Genomic DNA, 24,731 nt, shown 5'->3' with positions numbered 1-24,731 from the left:
TTCCTTAACAAATGAGTTTGTTGTGTTACTTTTATTTACCCAACACTGTGGATGCTAGAGTGAGTAAATGTTCCCAACACTGCACAAAAACAGACCACTTTGGCAGGTGGAGGATGGTATTTGTCAACACTGATCAATGCAATCTTTAATAAATGTATAGCTAGAGCAAGCAGCTAGCTTTAGCTTAGCATAAAACCTGAGTAACCTTGCACTTTTCAAGGTTAATAGCAGTGAGTCTCAACTGGTACGCCAAAACAAAAGGACTGCATCCAACCCACAAGTAGCCTCACAGACAACACTGTGGGAAAACAATAATATTACTTTTAACAAGAAAAAAATGCTAATTAGTACTTTGCACAAGTGCTGGTTGGACGAGTTAAACAATAGCTTTTTCTTCTGTCTATGATTAACCAATCTGACAGCTGTAGACAGATGAATCGAGTCGATCTTCTTAATAAAAGAAATATCCTCATGTCGGCCATTTGTCTCTGGAAAATAAATACATGTAGGTTGGAATGTATTTCCGATAGATACTGGGTTATACTGTATACTCTATGCCAAAATAAGGATTGTTTTGTTTTAAGGAACTAAATCCTTTTTTGTTTACCAGACCATGATGTTGACAGTCAAGCCCTTGTTTTGCAGCTAATTTCCTGAGTTAGTTTTCAACAGATCTGATGATGGACATTTTTTGACAGGAACACCTAATTTGAATATTTGAGATAAATAGAAACATTTTCCCTCTTTTCTCTCCTGCCACCTCGAATCACCTGACAAAACAAAAAGTAAGGCTGTGTGAGTTTTCAGACACCTTTTTATCCGAACACCAAAGGTAATATATTCAGTGTATTTTTATTTCCAGAGTTTGCTCAAACTGTTTAAGACCTTCGTAGTTAATTAACGACTCCTGGTTGGATGGCTTTGTTATTTAGACTTTACAGAGGACAAACACACAATCCCAGAGTCTCCTGTGGAGTCAGTCTTACTGCAGGCATCTATGTGCATATAAAGTTCATTTTTAGAAAGATCAAAGGAGGTTATTCATGGAGGAATCCGTTTTAATTGATGAGTTTAATCCCTGCTTTGGTCACAAGTAAATTAAGGCTTATGTTGGCCTCGAGGAAGGCCGATAAATTTTACGGGAGGGGGGGAAGGTGTTAATCTGTGTGTTTAAATCAACCTCTTATCTCCGCTCTGAAGATTAATGTTCAGGAACAGAAACTTGTCACAATTGAGTTTTAAATTATGAGACCTGATCACTGTAATCCTAACTGACATGAAAAGAGATTAGCAGAGTAACACCAGACAGGGAGGAGAGCTGAACCTTGCATCTACAGCACCCAGCTGGCACATCTGTATCTCTTGATAGCTTAATGCGTCATATTTAGCTAATCATCCTCCTATTTGTCCCTTTCTACATTTTAACAGGGTTACACCACATTCTTTGTTCACAATATTCGTACTCAGACAAAGTAATGTGTGTTACATTTCTATCTAACACAGTGTTTCTACTATTAAGACAGAAGTTATTGGAAAGTATAGAGAAACTAATGAGAATGTGAATGGTGGGTGGGATTTCTGGCATTTTTAAAATCAAGAAAACTACACTTTATTAAAGGTATTATATTATGTTAAAAAAGGTTATTTTGGTCTTATAATAATTTTAAAATGTGCACTGGCCTTTACTGTCATATGTATTACATATTAATGTTTGACTATTTAGGGCTCGAAACAGAAACCCTGACACTATTGTTTCCTTTAGGAAACAATAGTGTCATTCTTCCGCAACTTTGACGCAATTTTTTAATGGCCTGAACGTGAATGGAAACGCACCAAAGATTCCATATTTTTGCATGTTACACCATTTGCATTGCAGGTTTTCTTTTAAAATCCCCTCCCAACACAACCAGCGGAAGTAGCAGGCAGATGTGATGCACGACAATTTTTATGAACATTAACCAAGTCAGGACCTACATAAGATCTCTCAACCATAGTCAAAACATTACAGGGAGTCCGCCATATGATTTTGAATGCTAGAAAATTGGCTTCATCGCAAACTCAGTGTCAGGGTGTTGTAGACATGTTTAAGATCTCCTGTTGTGCTCCTCACGATTCTACAGAAAAGGGCGTGGCCTTAGAGTACTGTCAAACTTTAACACAAATCAAACTGTATAAGGTATTGATACTTCTGCATGACAACAATCAGACAAAATAAAGACAAGATTCAGATTAAATCAACTAAAACTCTCAAATATGAAAAAAATTCTAAAAGTGAGTAGGAGCAATATTGGTTTTTCAACCTATGTGGATACGCCCTTGTACTGAATCTTTCTCTCAGCTACGCAATAGTTGTTCCAATTAAAGATATGATTATATAAGTCTACAGATTGGTTTCAGAGCCATAATGTTTTCCTTTTCCATGATTGTGCAAGTGTGGCAATAACTCCATTTCCAGATGGTCTGTTTGTGTGTTCCGTAATGCTGACAGCAAAAGTGTATGCTTACATGGCACTACAGTATGTGTGCATACAGCTGTGTGTGTATGCGGCATAATTTAGAATTTGAATTGTTGGTATGCATAGTTCCATGAATTGTTCTGTGTCTGGCAAATATTGTTCAGATTTAATACAGTCTTGGCTTTAGGGTGATTATCTTGGATTGTTGTCGGTAAAAAAGAAATAGACTCGAGAAAAGAAAAGATGTGAGGAGAGAGATAAAGGTGGAGGAAGAGAGGGAGCGTAACAAGATTCAAGTTTCAGAATTATACCTTCAGGAAATGTAACAAAAGTTGATATTATTGACATTAGAGATGTAAAAGTGATTCGAATGTGTAAGGATGCCAGAATAGCCTCATGTGTACAGTCATAGATTAAATATGTACATGCATGAGATTGTTTTTCAAGCACTTAATACATTTTTGATGGCATTAAAATTGCGTTTAATAGTGTACAATAATCTTCTCTTGTTGCTCTGTCAATATTAGTGTACACTTGTACATTTTCCTCGGCCTCTGTAATCAATCTTGAACATTGATATTGCTGTCCCCGAGCGGCAATCGTTTTCATTCCTTACATGGATGGAGAAGCGTATCATCTGAGAAATATATGAGCTAAAGGCTTGTCCAATGAAGTCGCTTTTTTAATCTCCAGCACGTATGAGCACACTGCATTGTTTAAACACAAAAAGCAAGAGGCTTTCATAAGATACATAAAGAAGATAGAAGATGTCAATATACATGGAAAATATCTGAATTGAGTTCTGCTTATTGTGCACACACTGGCCATTTGTTTCCCTTCACTCAAAGTGAATATAATGAATATCTGGCTTAACAATGTGTTGCAGAGACAATAACCAATAGTTTACAGTTTCTTTTCACCGAGCAGGCATACACTGACATCGATTTGGAGTTGTGTTTCTAATGCTTAAATGTGGAGTGAATTACTTAGAAATTTGCAACAACGTTATCTCATCGTGTACTGCCTACTTCAGCCAAGTTGTTACAATAAACAGTAAAGAAACAAAAACCTCTGTATAGAATCTCTGAATAAATGCTCTGTTTTACGGTTCTGCTTCGGTCTCTACCAAATTGCCGCTTAAATATCTAGGTTTTTAGCCTCTGTGAATTACATTTTACCTGTTTTTCAAAATACTGTCTTAAACAAAAATTGTAAATCAGAGAACAAAAGAATAGGCACAAATGTTACTTTTATCTTGATTTTAATTGCATCTAATTTACCTCCAATATGTCATATCCTTTTATAATGAATGCATTTCTGTGATTTAATGATATCAGGGCAGTTGCTGTTACGACGTTTGCTTTGCAGGTTTTCTCCTTGAAATCCCCTCCCCCCACCACCAGTGGAAGAAGCAGGCAGATGTGATGATTTCTGTGCAGTGCATGGGTTCTACCTCAAGTTAATGTCCTGTAAAGATTCTATTGAAATGCTGCCACAGTCCTCGTTTTCTTTTTATTTTCTCCTAATATTCTCTTCTTAGCCTCTCTTTCAACCCAATCGTTCTTTCCTCAATCTTACCTCTGCTATCTTTTTAATTTCTCTTGCTCTCTCTAATTGACCTTTGTTCTTTTCTCTTTGGACGGTTTCTTCTTTTTGCCCTTTATATTATCTGCTGCACGCAGGCCCACAGACGCCTTCTGCTTGCACACTTCAACACACGGGTCAATTTAATCAGGTGCTGCTGGGTGCAGTATTCAGTCACACATCCTACAAAGTGAGGTCAGTGTGAGAAAAGCCAATTTATATTAGACGGTCCCGGAATTAAATTAGAAATAGTCACACAGGCTGTAGGCATTATCCGTCTCTATCTACTTTCCCCGTACTTGTTTTTTTCTTCTCTATCTACATTTTGCGAGATAGATGCAGGGAAAAAAACCCCAGAAGAGGAATTGCAAGGAATGAAACGACTCTAATGAATTTCATTTTCTATCCCATCTCTCATATAAAGAAACCAATTTCATTAAATGTCCCCATTTATTTAACGTCAGCGAATAACGACAAGGCGTTAGACAAGGTTTCCATGGCAGCCCATGAGGCCATGGCCTAATTTTTTGTTTGTCAGATCTGATATGAGATAGTTCAGTGCAGTGTGTGTTTAAGGTGTTGAACCCGTGCGGCTGTGTGTGTGTGTTCTAACCTGAAGGGGTAGTATTAAGTACTAGTCATGAATCCATCACACAAACAAGGAAACACAAAACTCCTGGCCTCATCAACTTTTTCATAATCTTGTCCTTATTTTTTATTCCTATGTGGTGTGCAGCTACACTGATCTATGGTTAAAGGGTAGGGCCAAATGGAAGCTGGTAAAGGTCCTCTTAATAATACTAAATAAGCAGATCAACGAGGTAGAAGTGGTCATTCAATGATAAAATCTATTTTTATGTGATTTTCAAATTTAAGTAACCTTGACCACACAAGTGCTGATTGCAAATATCACTGCTTATTGCAAATTCTTCAGTGCCTGACAAGAGCAATGGAACTGCAAGAGCGCCAACGATTTCCATTAGTCGAAACACATGAAAGTCCAAAGTGTTTTCAGTTTGTTACATAACCAGCTAAAAACTACTCAAAGAAGCTTTGATGACAGAGAGTCTGTAATCTTAACCAAAGAAAGTAAAAATTCTCTCCTTTATGTTCGTGAGCAGTCGATGAGCTGTGCACAAGCTTCTTATACATGTCCTATAGTTGAACTATCTTTTCTTTCTCTTTCCATTTTGCTCTTTTGTCCCGGGACAGATACAGAGAGTTGTGAAATTATCGACTTAGTTTAACCAGCTTTCTGTAATGAACACTTGTATATTCCTAATAGGAAGCTATAAGCACCTTAGTTCCTTTAAACCTATGCTTATTTGAAAGACCTTAACCAAAATTCTTAGGGATTTGTCTTTCCTTGCAAGGCAAAAAGCGCTGTTCAGACACGAGGCAATTCACAGTGCTTTAGAGTGGAGTAACACTGGCATATGACATGGCACCCACAATCATTGACTGTGGAAACAAGTCAATACAAGATTAAAAAAAAAAAAGGATTGATAATACAGAAATGTCGAGACCCTTCTGAAAATTATGTTAATTTATACACTCAATACTTGGTCTATGCTCATTTTCCATAAATTCCTGCACAGACACAGAATTCCTGCATCAGTGCAGCCTGGCACAGCATCACACTGGACTTCTGACATGAACTCCATAGAGAAGCAATGGAGTATTTTCAAGAGGAAGATAAGAGACACCAGACCCAACAATACAGATGAGCTGTAGGCCGCCAGAAGTCCAGTGCAAAGTTTCCACAGTCAATGATTTTGGGTGCCATGTCATATGCCAGTGTTAGTCCACTGTGTTTTTATCCAGTCGAGAGTCAACACAGCTGTAGACCAGGAGATTTTAGAGAACTTCATGCCTCCGTCCACTCCACTAACAAGCTTTATGGAGATGCTGAGTGACTGTGTTTGATGAGCTAACTCACCTGACCTGAACCCCATAAAGAATCTATTGGGTATTGTCAAGTTGAAGATTGGAGACATAAGGCCCAACAATGTAGACGAGACTGAAGGCCTCTATCAGAGCAGCCTTTGCTTCCATTACACCTCGGATTGCGTCCATGCCCCGCCACATAGGTGCAGTAATTCATTCAATGAATCCTGACCAAGTATTGAGTGCATGATCTATCATACTCTTCAGAAGGGTCGACAATTCTTTTGAGATCCTGGAAGTTTGATTTTCTTCAGCTGTAATCATCAAGGTTATAAACAAAAAAAAGATTTTCACTTTTTGTCTGATCTCCAAAAGTTTCCCTTCTTGAATTAGATAATAGAAAAAAAATTAACCTCTTCGCGAGCTGCACTTGTATATTGTCTTAGGTGCACATTTAACTTTGTCTCAAACTGAAAACAAGCTATGTCTAGTATTGTGCTGAAGGATAGTTTTGTGCTCTCTCACACAAACACAATAGATTTTTCTTTTTGATAAATAATGCAGTGCGTTGAGCTGGATAATGGGTCTCTTATGATTTGGAGCTGTACAGAGTCAAGCGGTTAAATTTTCAGCTCCTCTAACATTTCTTTGTTTTTCCTCACCGTATAGCACTTTTTCTGATTTAATGATTTCCTGTAAAGTTAAAAATAAACCCTTAACAGGTAATAGTAGCAATCTAATCTTAAAAGCAATGAACTGTTTTTTATGACTCGCAGCCAGAAGAAGCAAACTTTTGACCTTAGTAGGAGTTCAAATTATCGAGATAAAATAATGCAAACAATTTGAATACGCAGGGAAGTTTGGCCTCCCTCTGTTTTCATTTTGCCTGTCAATCTCCACCAAAGTCAGAGATCTTCTATTCAACAAAGATGTTTATCGGTTTGCTTTTCTTTTTTTCATGTGGAGCTGACCTTGCAACCCTTCTCTTCTCCATTTTCTTTTGTTCCTTCGTTTTGATTGAAAGATAATTTGCATTCCCTCAAAAAATATGCAGCTGACAGTTTCCATTCAAATCATTTATGGTCTCTCTCTTTATATTTCTCTGACTCTGTCTTTCTCTGCCTTTCGTTTCCTCTCCTTCCCAAATCAATTCACCGCCCACAGTTGACTGAGAGTTAAATGAATCAAGTTTTGTTCCAGACGTGCCATCTGGCGTATTTTAATGCTTATTTTTATTTTATTTTTTTGAGGGTTTTGGATGTGATATCATGCAGAAGAAATCACTGAAGTCATTACATCTTTTTACACCAATAGATTTCCTACCTTAGTGTGAAGTGTTTGATTTTATATTGTGCTGCCCTTGGTCTTTGGTATTTTCAGGTACTGCTATTGAGGAGCAAACAAAATTTAAAATCCTTTTCCGGTCTGCCTTAATTTAATTTCCATGAGTTCCACAGGCTTCTTGCTTCTTACAGGCTCTCTGTTCTGTTTGCTTGCTCCTTCATTTCATTTCCTTTGACCTTGGCTTCAACCTAAATATAATTTCCAGGCATATGCAAACTAAAATGCAGTACTTTCCCATTGCATTCTCGGGGGTTTTTTTTTCGTTTTTTTTTTTAACTTTCAAAGTTCGATCTTGGATCAATTCTCTGCAAAAGTTATCTGAACTGTATGTCTCTGGCTAACTGTTGTGGTCCTATTGTGTTCCCAGGAACCTTATTGGTGGAGAACATGCAGATAAACGGAGTGGCTGAGGGTCCCGATCGTACCATCTCGCTGTCTCTGAGGGATAACTACGACTACTGGGTGATCCTGGATCCTGCCAAACAAGCACTTTACCTCAACAGCACAGGAAGAGTTCTTGATAGAGATGTAAGGAGTAACATGATAGAGTAATATTTATTTAATAGAATCATACTCTATGGATTGGCTTGGAATGAATGTGATATGTTGCGCTGGAATGACTCTTAGTTTTTTTTTTTTTGCTGCACTGCACAGTTAAAGCATTGTGGTGCACATGGAGACCTTTTTCAGAGGATACAGTAAATATTGAAGAAGCAATTTTTTGCAGCTCCTTCCTCTTGCTGTTCTCAAACACATCTCAAACAGTTTTAGCTCTATTTACACTGGAAAACAACCCGCCTCATGCTGTCAGCTTTGCAAAATAACCCAGTCGATGGTTTTAAAGTTTCATTTGGCACAAAAAGCACTATAAAAGAGTCGGCCAGTAATGTGTTTCATTTGCTGGTTTATTATTTACCACAATTGTATAATTGTAGCTTTTAATTGAACATTCACCGCTTTGCTTTTTGTCTTTATTTTTATTCTTTTTACAGCCTCCATCATATATTCAGTCCATTGTGGTTCAGGTCCAATGTACCAATGAGCTCGTCGGCACGGTGATTTTACACGAAGTCCGCATCGTCGTTCGTGACCGCAATGACAACGCCCCACATTTCCAACAGCCGAGATACTACGTCGCTGTCAGTGAGGTAAAGACACACAAACACACACACACACTCTTTCTCTCATGGGGTTGAAATAAAGTCCATAATATGCTTTTTTTTGTAATACCTCAGAGTCTCTCAGCTAAATCAAGGGCCACTTATTGCACTTATCCTGCCATGCTGCTGTCCATCATTATGGCAGGTACACGACTCTGGGATTTGACACCAGTGGTGAGAGGGTGAGAGAGAGAGAGAGAGAGAGAGAGAGAGAGAGAGAGAGAGAGAGAGAGAGAGAGAGAGAGAGAGAGAGAGAGAGAGAGAGAGAGAGCTTAGGTCCAGCAAGTCCTGCATGAGTACAACAGATCAGTTGCAGTACAGAACCTTTCCCATGCTGCTCTGGGGTTCATGTTCTGTGCCATCACTGCCAGTGTTCGATGCTGCATCAACTCTGCAGAAATTGTAGCTTGGCACAGATGCATACCAGAATGTATTTTAAAGAAACTACCAGACAGTAATGTGTATACCATTTTGCTGTCAGACTAAAGCTAATCTAAAGCTGAAGGGCAGCACTATAAGCAGGGAAAGAAGAGTTTTTTGTGAAGCAGAGAAAGCATCTAAATCTGTTATTCGGAGGCTTTGAGATGCCAATCTCACAGTTTTGTGTCCTCCAGAGTCTGTGGTAGGGGAGGGGAATTTAACTAGAAGAGGTTCATACTGAACCTGGTCAAGGATACATGTAGCCTGCTGCCAGCACAGACCCGGGCAGACCCAGTAGAATTTCTCATTACGCAGTCCTCCACAGCCTGTCCAACTCAATCTGTCTTCTTCCCCTCGCTCTTTCTCTCCCTCACTCTCTCTAGGCTTCTCTTCACCTCTGTTTTTTTTTTCCTTCTCACCACTTTCAGCTCGTCATTATGTCACCTTTTCCCAACCTAGCCACCTTCCCTCAGCCACTGGCTATATATTCCTGTCTCTCCTCTGCCACCTTTTAGAGCTCTCAGGTTTCTCATTACTCCTGCTAAAATAAAACTCCCCACTACTGTTGGTGACAACCATTCAATTTAGGAGATGCATCGTAAAAAACACAAAAATATGCTCCCTGTGCCAGGCAAGGTAACTGTGGTGGCAATACTTTTTTTGTAATTTATTGTGATGTGTGCAATTATTTTGATTTCAGTAGGTCTGGTCATAGGGACAGAACAAATGTCTAATTCAATTCTCTTCCCTACAGAGCTCCAGCCACCCAATGCAGTACATTTAATAATGTCTGACTCTGACTTTGTCACCATTAAACCGCCTTTTATTTGTCTTTCACTAACAATTATTGAGTGCATGACAGTGAGGCAGACAGATAAAGAGAGCAAAGAGTTATTTATAACAGCGTCTAGGACACAATTTATGACTTCACAGTGAAAGTTGTGGGTACAAGTTGATCCTTGTGGCTGATTTCATGAGTTGGCAGCAGTGCTTGAAACAGGAGTTGTTTCATGAAAGCCGTTTCCAGTGACAGGGAGAGACAGTCTGAAGACCATTTTATATCAGTGGGAGGCAGCGGTAACCCTGTTGAGGGAAGTGATGTAACAAATCATCAGTGCAGCAGGTAAATTAAAGTTACTCTCAAATCTTTCTCGAGCCGTCTGGAGATTAGACGTCTGTTTTGACACATAATCACAGAAAACGCAGCGTGGCAATTTATGGTTGGCAAAGTTATCGCTTTTATGTGCTCTGGTAAGAGCTCAACTTTTAGTCTAAAGTTTTCAATTCAAAAAAATAACACTACATATCTAAATATTTTGCTTCTCGTCTTCCTGTTGGACAGGGAGTTTGTCTTGTGGCACATGTGCAGTAAGATTTAATCATAATTTGAAGCAAGCAGTTGTCTGACTTTCACATAATGCTGTCTCTGCTTTCCAATTAAAGTCATACATGTTCACAGTATGTAATACTATGTTTAAGCTTCAGATCATGACACTAACTTAGGATAGCTCCAAAGACTTCTTATAATTTAAGAGACGTTGCTGTCTCTAGTAGTGTAACATTAGTGAGCAAGCAACGAGAGCTACATTGTTATTATTTATGTTAGCATTATCCATTATGTTCCAATTGTGCAGGCTCCATCTCTTTATAACTCAAAGCTGTGTCCATGTATTTCTATCACATTTTACTTAATGGATATTTTAACATTAATTGCTGCCTGTGCAGTTTCATTTAGCTTTTAGCTACAATAACATAACATCAAAAGTTATGCTAAATCTCTGTAGCTGGTGAAACAGTGGTTAGCCAAAAAAAACTAGCATACTTACAGACAGTGTTATGGGAGAAAAACATCAGAGGCTTCCTTTGTAAATCCTTTCTTTGGTACATGTAAACTTGTTTAACTTAAAATGATTGGTGAATCATGGTTAACGTCGGTTAACAACAAGAAGCAGGCAAGTATTGAGAATATGAAGCGAGTTCATTTGCTATTTTATAGCATTATTTATTTAACATCTACTTGCAGCGCCGTTCTTAAGTGAACTGTCTCATTTTGCAATAAAGTTTTCTCTAATTGTACGCCTGATTCGAACCCTAATATTAAAAGGATCATGACTGATATGATATGATCAGCAGGTAAAATCCCACAGCTAAGTGGAATAAATCTGTATATATTTATATTTCACAGCTAAACCAAGTGAACCATACTGAAAATGATAAACACATAGTGACTTTTGGGACAGAATGTTTGTATTTTGAGACGTCGTGTTTTTGGTCATAGATGTAATTTGACAGTGACTTATTTTATAACAATGAGTAATGGATCCGTTCTTTTTACACTTTCATTATTTTATTTCACTAAAGTCAAGGACAAAATTAAAGCTAAAAAAAGCCCCCACGAAGACAACTCCTTTTATATTATACTTTTTTTTATACCATTTTTTTTTTTTATCTCCAAATGCCCATTTTAATCCCAAATTTCCAATTTGATAGGGCAGTGAGGTGTAGTAAACATTCCCAGCAGTAACAAAGGGAAACACAAGCTTACAGACAATAAGTTAGATCAACCATGCTGCCTGTGCTTTTATTTTCAGACCAAATAAAATCACAAGCAGTTACGAGCTGATCTTTCTTTTCAAGCTCCATTTGAGCACAATAAACATAAAAATGCAAGTCATTTTCTTTTTGTTTTGTCAGGACAGTGGGGTATCAAGATCCCTTATGTCCAGACTCATGAATAGATTTTTAAAGCCTCCCTCCTTCATCTCTGATAGACACTGTTTGCTGTCAGCAGTACAGAGAATAAAAGCAATAAAGCGTTTGAGATCATGTAGCGTGAGCTTGCAGACAAAGATACTAAACCTCTCTCTTTGTGTTTGTTTTAGCTGACACCTGTAGGAACCACCATCTTCTCTGGTTTCTGGGGGAACAATGGGGCGAAGGACATTGATGATGGTCCCAACGGACAGATAGAGTATACCATTCAGTACAACCCCAAAGACCCGGTAGGTTTTTCTTTTCAATGTATGAAACCCATGTTGTGAACTCATATATTTAGGTTTAGCAGTAAGGAATTAGTAATGAATCACTCGTAGGTAACTGAGAGCAAGATTAAGAAGAAAAACACAAAAAAGGCCAAATAACTACATTGTACTACATTGTTTAAAATGAAGTATGAAGTATTTTGGCCAAATACACCTCTGGTGCTCCTTATGGTTATAAAATGAAGGGTTAGTGTACATTATGCTATTGCTAAGCTGTTATGCCCTAATTTCCCCCCCAAAAAAGTAGGGGATGCCTTAAGCAAACACATTACATAAAACACATTGATTAACTGCTTGTATTTGTTAAGTTTCACAGAACTGCAGATACTCTCTGCCTAGCTAACTAACCAGCTAGGTTTCAGTAACTTTTATTTCCCCTGCTTCAAATAAAGAAAGTGTTAATGGTATCAATACTTGTGATTTCCGAGTTTTGCCAGTGATTTCTTCTGAGATATTTTTAATAATATTGTAAATAATGCTGTAACTTCTGAATTCCTTATACCAATTATGATTAAAAAAAAGATGTGGGAACTGTTGATAGAGAAACCTACTCACTGTGTTTGTATTTTATCTCTGTTTGTTTCAGACCACAAACAGAACCTTTGACATCCCTCTGACACTGTTTGGCTCCGTAGTTCTCAGAGAAAGACTCAACTATGAGGAAATAACACGGTATCTGGTCATCATACAGGCAAATGTGAGTGATTTCTGTTCTCTTATATCTTATATTTCATGCAGCTCTCAGTTCGTGTTTTTTCCGGTATTATTCAGTTTTGTATATCATACTGGATTTAAACGATAACAGTTTGAGAATTAAGGTTTTTATGTTGGACCAGTTGTACAGAAAATCTGTGGTTTGAGTAGGAGTAGAAAAAGCAGCGGAAAGTGTTGTTAATTTCTTATCAGTGATTCATTAATGTTACAAAGACTTCAACTACTTCTGCCATTGTCAGACACCAAAAAGTGCTTCCTTAATTTCCACTAATGCTTTTGTTATTGTGTTAGCTTTTTTCTCTTTTCATTTCAACAGTACTCTGTATATTTTATTCATAAACATTATCTATAATATAATTTATTTCACTCAACATGCAAAACAGACTAACTGATCTAAACTGATGCGTGACAGAAAATGGTCTTAAGCTGCTAATTGCACCATTAAGGTTTTTAGTAAGACAAGAAAAGGCTGCACCAGAAGCTGTAGCTTTCAACTAAGTATGGTTGAAAACATTCATACATGTCAAGGCCCATTTACCCTAAAAGCATTATTAAAAGTCAACAGTACACTGAAAGATTAATGTGTTTTTGACTACTTGAGAGCCTGATGTATTCACTGTTCATCTGAATACAATATTAAGAGTGTTTTAGAGGCTGAGTATTTGCTGAATAGAAATTCTCTGTAGACTTGGAGACCATATACCACCAGGAGAACAAGGCTGACCTTCTAAGAGATTCAGTGTTGTCAGATAAAATGAAGGAGTGATCGAGTAAGCCAAATGAACTCACACCTGTATTTATTTCATTAACAGAACAATGCTTGATCAAATTTATATTCCATATATGTCACCGATGACTGAGTTTATACTGTGAGTTTATTTACATGAGACAACGTAGTTAATACACCATGCAATCGATGAGCTTTGGTCCGCTTCTGGAGCAACACAGTTGTGCATGTAAGTGAAGGGCGTGGCCTTTAAGGGAGGGGAAGGGGTGGGTGTAGAAGGCGCACTTAGGGCATGCTACTTTCAAAATCATGCTCGTTTTCAAAAATGACCAATCCTGCCTTAAATTGCCTACAATGAAAAAAAGGTTTGCCTATGATTTCCACAATAGTTTTGCATGGCATGCACTCCGACAGGGGGGGTCAAACATATCACTTGTGGGCTGGATTCGGCCCATTAGCAGGTTTCATCTTGCCTGCAAGACGTTACGGGCAGATGTGGAAAACTTTCAAATATAGACATTAATTGTTAGTTTTACCCACCTGATAAAACAATGTAGACAATTAATAATGACTCTTTGAACTGTCTTTTGTCAGCCGGGATTAATATACTAAAAAAGAAAAGTTGCCAAGCACACCATTTATGCTGTCCAAAAAGAGAAAGGTTGACAAAGAATGCTTCTTTAATTAGTCCTGCAAACCATTTGAGTTGAGTTTCCCCGATCCAACTCCTCTATTTTCAGACCTTTACAAAGTGAAACTTGTGAAATCTGATTGTCTTGAAATAAAGACAGAAAACACAGCAGTTCTATTTATCATTCAGATGAAAAAGGCCTATTAAGTGTGCCCTGTGAATTCACTGAAAATCCATCATTAAATTACAGAAGCAAAAGCAGATCAAAACTGACACAGAAGCACTTGAGTAAAATGTGTGATAAGAGATTCATTCAGAAGTAGATGTGTTATAGCTTTAGTTCCAGTATCTTATGAATCTGTAATATTTGGTAGCTAGTTGTATTGGCTTATTTTTTTTAAATGGTTTAACTGAAACCAAGCCTCCTGAAGCTTTTGTCAATTCATTCTTCACTATGAGTCTGCGAAGGACATTCTAGTGTGTTTGAATTTAAAAGCTTGACGCCATTTACAAAACCGAAACTTTCATCTTGAATAACACAATATAGAATTTATTTTTGCATTGTTATTCAGTACTCTTACACCTTAGCAGTTTAGCAAATAAGCTCCATTTGCTTTGCAGTAATGGTTCCATCCTTTAACAGACTGCACAGTTGTTTGAATGATGTTTAAATCCTATCAGGTCAAGACAACTACTTGTTTGATGCAAACCTAGCTTTATTTCAATGCCAACAGCTAGAACAGAGCAGTATTGCTACAGACAGACATGCTAACATTCACAACAGTCAGGAACTTTCTTTGTGGTGAACCAGATGTACTGGTGGAAATGAGATCTTGAGTGGTTCATTGGGCTGACTAAACTGTCTTTATTAAGTAAGAGGTCTGAAGAAAAATCTGTTCAGCAAATAGAATTGTATATGAAATATCAAGCTAATACAGTATATCAAGTATGCTACATTTCCAGCTTTTGGAGGTTGTTTTAGCTTCTTTTATGACACTACTTGACATATTTGCTGTTCAAAAAACATACATGATTTATACTTTCATCAAAGTGCGTTACTGAACATGTTTTTTTTTGGTTCGTTTTTTTTTAGATAATTATGAGGTTTTAACTGTAAGTAAAGTACACATCAGCCTTTGAAGACATTGAGAGTTTCCTGCTGAGTCTTGGTTTAATTTTCTGAAAAATATTCAGCACGATCATGTTGTGGTCACTTTCCATTAGGGATAACGTTATGCAAATATTGAAATGAATTGCAGAATAATCCAAAAGTGAACATAAAATCTCTCGATGTGTGTCAAGGACCGAGCCCCTTACCCGAGTGAGCGGCGCACAGCCACCACCACTCTGACCGTGGATGTACTGGATGGAGATGACTTGGGCCCCATGTTTCTTCCGTGTACACTTGTGGGAAACACGCGTGACTGCAGTCCCATCACGTACAAGGCTAGTGTACTGGAGCTAACAGAGCCGGTAAGCGTATGCCTGTTATTCACCTACAAAATACAATGTACTGATTGTTGTGTGCTTGTGTGGGGGTGATGAGGGCACGTTTTATTTTTTGCCACTAGCAGATAATGGTTGCGTTTCTGCTTGACACTTGAAACTAACATTATGGAAACCTTTGTGATAATCTTTAATTGTTACCATTATCTCATTGTGTGCACTTCTGTGTGTTTGACTATAGACGTTACAACTTGTTAATTTCCATGTTCACTGTTATAAAAGCATAAGGAACTGATTGTGCCTATGTAGTTCAGGATTTTATTGATATAACAGATCTATTTTCAAATGGGTAAGCCCCAAATCAAGTAAAATTAATTTGTTTCGGCTCGATACAATTGGTTGGAGCCAAACAGTTTTAAATACTTTTATTGATTGCCTGTTTTAAAGATTGACCTTGTCTGGTCATGGACAACTCCTTCATTTTTTCCCCATGGTATAACTCTTATACTTGCTGTTATACTATAGCATCAGTATCATACCTACAGCAAGAGTAAAAATATTCAGTTTTTCAATTTGATATGTTTGTCATAAGATCAAAGGCTAAAACGTGGTTTTAAAAGAGCAACACTTTTCTGTAAGTGAACTCAAACAGAAACGATAAAAGCTTTCATTTTCAAGTTTGTGAAATCATGCTATCTGGCATTTTTTTTGTGCATCCTTTCTGTAATGTGTTAGAGGTTACTCCTTCATTTGAGATCATACCAGTATATCGCCGCCTGAAAAAGATGGACAGTATGTTTCTATCTCCAACATTTGCATTGAAGTCTAAAGGAAAGGTCATTAAAAGAAAACCCTCAGTGTGTTTTTGGTTAAGAAGTCGATAAATATTTCTGTCAGATCATCCTGCAAATCTCTTGGGAATGAACCAGTTTGGTTTGAAAGTGAGTCTGTAGCACTGTGGTGTGTATTTCTGCTTACACGGCTGTATCTATCCATTTGTATCCTGAGCATTTAGCTGATGCTGTTATCCAGAGCGACTTACAATACCACTTTGTAAATGAGACAAAGTCGCTGCAGGCGAAATCCTCAACTCTGACAAGTCAGCAGAGCATTCATCCCTTACCACACACAGACACGCACGCACACTCAGACACAACCCTTGATCATGACAAGCCTGCTTATGCCACAACACCCACATCACACACCCACCTACGCACACATTTACAACAGTATCAGGCCAGGAGAATCAACCTGGACATTGTGTCCTTTATCTCTTTTTTTTTTATGCTGATATCTTTGCAAACACACGATCCACACACTCACACAAGTCTTTCTCGGCCTTCAAACTCTCTCTCTCTCTCTTTCATATCTCTTCTCACTCTCACTTCCACACACACAAACACTTTCCAGAGACTTACACACACACAGTTTTTCCCCAAGCCAAGAGAGACACGGCGCGGAGCAACGGGAGTAAATCAACTTTACACCTTGTGGTTTTGAGAAGGAACAAGTGTGCGCAGACAAGGACAGAGTTTACGATGGAGAGATGGGTGTGAAAGAGGAGTGGATCGAAAAGGGAGAAAAGACAGATAAATAGGCAGGCACAGAAAAGTTAAGCAGGGAAATTACTTGTAGGTTGTTAACAATCTGGAGGTTAGATTATAATAGTTACACCAAACACACAGATTGTTTTACTTGATGATTAACTCCCATTCAGATTGTATACACCGGCAGTATCTCAGCAGTACAGAAAAAACCCCTCTATGAGTCAATAAAAAACAGATCTTGATTTTATGTGCTTTTTTGTTTACATCTGGATTGCTGTTTGCTTGTATGCTTTTTTTTTAAAGAAACGTATAAATAGGAGTGATCACTCCCGATTGACAGTTGTAATTAAGTTTTCCTAAGTTTAAGGGCTCATCAGATGCATTTACAGCTCAGTAAACTCTTAATGGTAAATAATATGACAACTTCTGAAACATGTCACAACAATTACCTCTGCTGCCGAAACAGTTTTCTCATTCAAATGACAGCGGCATTGCCACAGTCGAGGCAACATTCAAACTATATCAGTCAAAGAATCAGAATCCTATTCAGTTTTGTTGGCCAGGTATGTTTAACACACATGGAATTTAACTTTGGTAGACTCTCCTCTCTTTGCACAAATGTAAACATTAAATACAATTAACTAAATATATAAACAAGTAATGAAAAGCTAATATGTACGACTAAATAAGAAAGCAGCTGTTTGTCAGGAGCCCTGTTTGATTGATAAGTCCAACGTCCTCTGAAACGTCCTGCTTAAATGAAACCCCAATAAAGGGATTGTTTTTAACGCTCAGGGTTTACATTTGTGCCCATCTAACTGTCAAAGGAAGAAAGAGAGAAGGCTAGAGGACAAGAGGAGAGACAGACAGATTGACAAAAAAATAAAATAAAAAAGAAGAGCTGCAAGTGTTGGGTTTTAAAAGAAAGATGAGGAGGTGAAGTGAGGAGAGGAGTGCATGCAGGAGGAGAGTCAAGGCACTGTAATAGTTTGAGTCCTAATCAGACTGATAAGATGTGACAACCTCCAAGCCCTCACAGCCAACATAACTATTCTCTAGCTGTGCCTCACTCTCACACACACACACACACACACTATCTCATACACACACTCGCACACCCATACTTAAACTTACACACAAAGATGCTGGTCATTTGTGATGAGTTGGCTGTCAGGCCACGTTCGCACAAACACTTCAAAAACGTTGCTGCCTAAGCAACTCAGAAATGTATGGCTGTGAGGGGGGAAAACACATTATTGAATGGTACAGCCAACAAACCAATCATTTAGTTTTTATTACATCAGACTGACATATAATTGGATGCAAGTTGGAAAAAAAAAAGATAAAGCATTGCAAGCTCTGGAGACTAAATGCTAATTTATTTTGTGGCTGCTTTGTACATAGAGCGTAACTTTGCAGCACTGCAGCAGTGTAAATAGCCATCTGTTATTTTTTTTTATGTGATTGGGGAGTTCTGTATCTCTGTTGCACCACATGCGTTCCTGTAGAGCTCAAAGTTTGACACAAAGCCTCACCTGACCACGAGACACCTCCTGGGATTTTTCTCCACCCCTGCGATGTTCTCTGGATCAGCCACCTGCCTGCACAGCTGCTGCTGCTCATTTGCTCATTAATTTCCCAGTATATATAAATAACAAAAACACACCTTCCCCATACGCACTTGTTGTGGCGTCTGACTCATTCTTGTCTGCTAGCTTACCTTTTGCTGCGATTCTTCCTGCTGACCCTGCAGAGTTTGAATGCCTGATTCTCCCTGCCTGCATGTTTCTTGACAAGTAAGCCGCAGTAGCCAGGTGAGAAAAGAGACTTTTAAAGTTGCCTCTACATTGGAGCCCACACTTTAGGCTCAAATCACTTGTAGTTCACTGGCTTTACTAATTTAGAGGTTTGAAATTTTGGCTTGCTTCCACAAATCACTTATCACTTCACCCTTTATCGGGCAAGTGACTTTTTTTGGGTAATTTCCATCCACATTACATATGGCCACCCTTCTGCACTTCAGTAAGGTCGAGAAACATGATCCTCACTCAGCCAATCAGAAGAGACTCTACTTCAATGATCCTGCTATTCTGGCCTTTGAACCAAATATGGTAATTTCGTCAATGTTTATTTTTCTACATGAAATTAACATTTTTGGGAAAAATGTTTTAACAGCAATAAAGTTCCTTTTTGTCCCCCAATAACACTCTGAGGTTGAATTTATTAATTTCAAAGTATTTCAATGAGTGCCCTATAAAGGGTTAAAAAGTCACCTGATTTCCATCATCATTATTTTATTTCTCAGTTTGTATTTGAATACTTTGACTTTAAAATGTCCTTCCTGCTGTCCACTTCTATGAATGAAGCTTTACGGACCATAATTATAGTGTTTTTAAAGCTACAAATGAAAGCTATAGTTTTGCGTCTGCGATGTAAGTGCTTATGTTCGAGAATGTGAGTGCTGTGTATTTACAGTGGACCACACAGCCAAACACCAGGCTTTAAAGCCAGACACTACTTTAGTTAAATTGCTTTGCTTCTAGTGCTTTCTGAGAGAGGAAGATTTGTATGGGCAAAATAAAGGTTGAGCGTCTCCGTTGATGGGAGTGTGAAGGAGACTTTTCTCTGTCATTTCTTCAGAAGGTTGAAGTGGTGGTCTAAAGGAGGAAGGACAGACTTTTTTATGGAGCAGAGGACTGGGTCACCCGAGGTTTACATTTTTATTTTTTAAGAAGAGATTGACTTGAATGTGCTGAAGTTGAGGTTGGTGCTTTTGTCCCATTTTCATCAGCCAGCTTTATTTTGTCAACCTGTTTTTAATCAAACCATAAAAGTTAAGTAATGAAACATTTCACCTTCATTAGATTATTTCTCTGTATTATTATTATTTCTTAATATATGTAATTTGTTATTTTCATTTTGTCATATCCATCCATACAGTACATGTAACATGAGCAGAATCACAGAGAAAGGTGTAATCTTGTGTTTGTCAAGTGAATCTGTTTTTAATTTCTATAGTTTCTGCATTGTCTTAAAATACAGATATAATACACATTTACTTTATCAGAAACTTAACTTTAGTTAAGAAACCTTTAAACTAAAACAATCTGAACTGAGTTGACCGCTGAGGGTGGAATTTGAGAACACATTTTGGACGCAATCACGTATCCAAATCACATTTCCATTTTAGATATAGTGACCCATTTATTTTAGATTTTAAATAGATTAATAAGTTCCAAAAATCTTCTTTTTTTTTTTTTTTTACTAATTAGTCACTCCCTGTTAAGTGCTAAGGCTGTCCCGTGTGGATCAAATATTCTAACTTGATCGTATTTATTGTACGATGTTCTTGCTTTTTGTCCACTGAACCGGTTTGTTACGGCCGATGGTTTTCATTGTTCGAAACAACTGTCACATTGTGATGTCGGTGTTCTCAGACACCTTGCTGTCTTTCTTCGGCTGCTCTTTTCTTCTCCGTGGCATTTACATATTCCTGAGCTCTTTGCCCACCCTCTGCTCCTGCAGAATCCTCTCCCTCCCATATATTTACACCCTCTTTTACTCCACTTCATTACTCGCCATAACTTCCTGCGCCGCCTGCGTCTCCCTCCTCTGCTCTCTCTGTGACAGGCAGAGGAGATATAGCGCTACGATGGCTAGTAGATTTTAAGTGCTGCTTGACAGGCGCCGTGTTAAAGTATTGTGTAATAGCAAGTGTATGTTGTGTACGTTGTGTGTGTAGGTGTGTATGTGTGATCAAATTGTGCACATGGGGAATACGAGCAGCCTTATAATGCTGTTGGCTTGACATTTTACAGCTTCAGTGATTGTAGATGTTATCCCACAGGCTTGTAATGTCTCGCTCATTGGGGGTCTTGGTCTTGCAGACACCTTAGTATATTACACTATTATAACTCAACATTATAGCCTGGCCGTACACACACAGTGCAGACACAAATCTAGACTTGGAGAGCTCCGTGTCCAATAGATCTTATTCATGTAAAATGTAGAAAAGAGTCCTAATTGTTCATCAGTGTTATGATTATTATATCAAAGTCTGTTTGGCCCTTTATGTATTGCAGGTATCCTGTACTTATGATTTAAAGTTTACCTCAATGTGTTTTTGCCAGTAATTGATTTTCCCATATTCAGCAGCCGTCTTTTGGTTGTTTTCTGTTTAGCTTGCTTGCTTGGTGTGCACAAAGGTTGTCTGCTCATAAATGAAACACATTAGAAAAGCTTTTTGAATGCCTTTGAATAACTGAATAAGTCCACCAAGCAATTATTTATTTTAATATCCCTCTCCATGTTTTTAAGCTTTAGTTTTAAGCCGTTTCCTTTTGTTGCAAATGTTTCTCACAAACTAAGCTTAATTGAAAAATATATTTCTTCGTGATCTATTTGAACACTAATTAAAGCTTGCTCTGTTGCTGGAAAGAAGTAAAATGTTTTTTGAAGTTTTCTGGTTTGATATTTGCTTTTGTTTTTGTTTTACATGCTCAACATTAAAACAAGCAAACGCAATATATTTTCTTTTTGTCGGTTAACATTGTCATATTCATATTTTGTTGTTGTTCTTGATTCAGGGTAAGGTGAATCCCCTCAATGTGACTCCTCCCATTCAAGCTGTGGACCAGGACAGAAACATACAACCGCCATCTGAAAGGCCAGGGATTCTCTACTCCTTCCTCATTGGTAGGTTCTTTGTTGACATCAGCATTGGGAAGTGAAGTGCTCAGTGAGAAGAAATGTACTGTCCATGAACGTTCTGCCTGAGAAGATTATGTAATATTGTGACACAGATTGTTGGTTCTTTTTTTTTAGCAGTTCCATTTTTTTTAATGGAAGTATTTGATGTCTTAATCACATTTGCAATAATACAAAATACGTTGCATAATTTTAATCTATCTATCTGATGGAACCAAGTTCTACTGCAAACCTAGTTTAAGTAAATGATTGCAAAGTTTTTGAGGAAAGCATTGCAAAGTTAATGTGCAGGATGAACTCAGCAGAACAAAACAGTGTTTAGAAAAAAACAGCTAACAGGCAGTTTGCACGGGAGAAGATGCTTCCAGCCTTTCAGAGATGGAGTTGTCCGCCTTTTTAATGCATCATAAGTACCATGAGTTGAAAGTGTTTTATAACTCTAACACTGATTTACTGACATGACTTGACGGGGGCTTGATTACATTTCCCAGAATCCTGCTGTGACACTAATCTGTCTGAGTAGGAAGATTATGAGCACAAGTGTCACAAAGGGGGGGGGGGGGGGGGGGGGGGGGGGGGAATCTGTTGCTCCCATTTTGAGATCAAAAGGTGAATTAATAGCAGTGGAGTTTATTGTTGTGGAGCCTTTTATGCTGAAATGTTTTTGTTTGAAGTCATGCAAAATATATTTATCTGTCACACCTACCCATTAACACCTGTTTGTACACGGATGGCAGTGGTTGCTATGTTAAGGGACAATCAGAAGTAACTAACCCCAATACATAGTCATACACAAGCGAGAGTCAACATGGCTGCGGGAACTTGGAATTGAGGGCCCAACCTGAGAGACGACCGACTCTACCAACTGAACCACAGCCGCAACAGTTATTGAAATTGTATTCTGACCCACGACTCTCTCGTAAAAAACTTTACTTTCCTTTTAAAATACATCAAAAGCCTGCCACGTAGATATCCTGTGGATGTGAGTTCTCACCGTAGTTAGTTATAGTATAGTATATCTAAAAAACCGAACTTCTGAGAAGAGCCTGTTTTAAGAATGTTTTTGTTTTTTTTCTCACTGAGGCTTCGGGACAAACCTTAAGGAGAAGACAGGCTCTCACACAAACATCTGTAATCTCACATGTAGGGTAAACCCTGCTGCTTTGTACTCATGTGCCTCCATTGCAGAACTTGATTTCCCAACTGGGCAATGCTGCATTCGAAAGCACCATATACTGTATGTTTGTGTTTGTGTTTGTGTTTGTGTTTGTATCCCCCCCCCCACCTGTGGAGAGCAGAGATGAGAAAACTGGGACCATTAGACATGCCTCATGCTCTCTCTCCCTCCCTCCCCCTCCGTATCTCTTTCATACTTCCCCCCCAGACTCCAAGCAGACAAACGTATATTGATTCTTAAACCAATTACGGATTTCTTCTCCTTTATGCACACACACTGAGTACCCTCTTTTTGTATATTTTGCTCTGCTTTTACTGTTTATGTCTGTTTGCTTCTTTCCTCTCTTGCTCTCTCGCTCAGGCAAACCGGAGTCCTTTGCAGACTATTTCAGCCTGAACAGAACCACAGCGGAGCTTCTGCTAGTAAAGCCCATCGATAGAGAACGCTACCGCAGATTTGATCTGGTTATCAAGGTGAGCGACGCAGTAAAGGTTGCAAACAGGGGAGGCTTGATTTGATTACCTTGCAGCATTTTTGAAAAAGCAACCTTCCTCTCCGACTTGCAATGGATGCCTTTAAGCATCAGGCATCCATCAAGCGTTTGGATGAATCTAAATGAGGATTAAATGTTTCACCTTACTTGTTTATAAGGTGTCTTCTGGTTTGGATCAATAAAAAAGTAGTCCACCCTGCACATGTTAAATGCTGGTAATTCGAAAGCCTTAGGGCAGCCCCACGGTGTGTGTAGGGCTGTTTTTGTCTTACTTAGGCTGGTAATGAAATTGCACCACCAAACACAAATTAAGTTTGGCTCTACTGATGTATAGAGTATGGTATGTTTTTTTTCCTCTTCATGATGTTATGGGAATTCATTTCTTGCAAAATGAGCAGATTTCAAAAACATTAAGATGCTCCTCAGTTTTGGAGGTTAATATCAGACAAGGCACACAGGTAGGGACAGTGTTACTGTGTAAAGAGAACTGACAAACATGAAACACATTGACAGCACTCTATGTAACATACGCTTGCCAACGATATCATCATCTCTGAAATGCATTGTGAAAAAAAGTGCATTAGAAATCATTGAAAGAGAATACTTTTAAAAATCCCTAATTCTAATGGTTTCAAAGTGCTTAAATGTTAACACATACTGTAGAGGCTCAAACAGGAATACCAGCAGTGATTTGTATAGCTGGAATTACAGCACTTCCATCTTCTGATGGTCTCTGTATAGTCTTTTGAACGGGCATGTGTTGGTTTTGCCATATCTGTCAGATTTTTGAAATAATTTCAGATTTATTTCACGAATCAACCTATCAATCTTTACTTGTACAACATCAACGATAACTCAAGACACTTTACAAAAAGAGCTAGACCATACTCTAGAAAAGTATAGACCATACTCTTTTTTGTCAACTTTTTGCAAAGTGACATTGGTGAGGAAAACTGCCTCTTAACAAAACATTCAGACTAATCCTGCAGTAACTTTTGATGGGATTGAGACATACAGATACAGACTAAATTCAATGATCAAATTACCCAACACGAGGGAGTCGATTTAGTTGAAAGAGTTCTTTGGTAGTGATTTTGAGGCACAGGTGATGATCACCCCCTTTTCTGAACAGCCAAGAGTAATCATTCATTAACAAAAAATAAATAAAAAAAATCTTCAGAAACCAAATTCATGAAGCAGACTCTCCAGTGGTGGCATTTCATTTATGTTCAACTTTCCAAAAAGCACAAGAAAACAGACTTGTTTTTTTTCTTGAAATGTGCAACTAGCATGTATTGGTAATCTCGCATTTGTCAGAACTCTATTGTCTGCCATCAAGGCACATATTATGTAAAGCATTATCATTAAATAGCACTTCAGTCACAGGATTAATGGCT

General features: G+C 38.2%; 3 protein-coding genes across 3 annotated transcripts in view; 2 read left to right on the top strand and 1 right to left on the bottom strand.

The window, feature by feature from the left end:
- LOC306842253 (protocadherin-15-like) overlaps positions 1–24,731 on the top strand; it is a 153,516-nt gene that overhangs the window by 40,474 nt on the left and 88,311 nt on the right. The window contains exons 5-11 of the mRNA XM_079372380.1: positions 7,639–7,799; positions 8,264–8,419; positions 11,734–11,853; positions 12,479–12,589; positions 15,267–15,437; positions 21,544–21,652; positions 23,202–23,314. Coding sequence (XP_079228506.1) covers positions 7,639–7,799; positions 8,264–8,419; positions 11,734–11,853; positions 12,479–12,589; positions 15,267–15,437; positions 21,544–21,652; positions 23,202–23,314 — 941 coding nt within the window. The remainder of the gene's footprint in view (positions 1–7,638; positions 7,800–8,263; positions 8,420–11,733; positions 11,854–12,478; positions 12,590–15,266; positions 15,438–21,543; positions 21,653–23,201; positions 23,315–24,731) is intronic.
- LOC306817223 (leucine-rich repeat-containing protein 51-like) overlaps positions 1–24,731 on the top strand; it is a 121,838-nt gene that overhangs the window by 51,686 nt on the left and 45,421 nt on the right. The gene's annotated exons all lie outside the window — the stretch shown is intronic.
- The window catches only part of LOC306817216 (supervillin-like), a 262,812-nt gene that overhangs the window by 203,031 nt on the left and 35,050 nt on the right, over positions 1–24,731 (bottom strand). The window lies entirely within an intron of this gene.

This window comes from Symphodus melops (genome assembly GCF_947650265.1).
Source record: "Symphodus melops genome assembly, chromosome: 21".
Classification (NCBI taxonomy): domain Eukaryota; kingdom Metazoa; phylum Chordata; class Actinopteri; order Labriformes; family Labridae; genus Symphodus; species Symphodus melops.
Note: the sequence above shows the minus strand (reverse complement) of the source record. Positions and strands in the feature narration are given on the sequence as shown.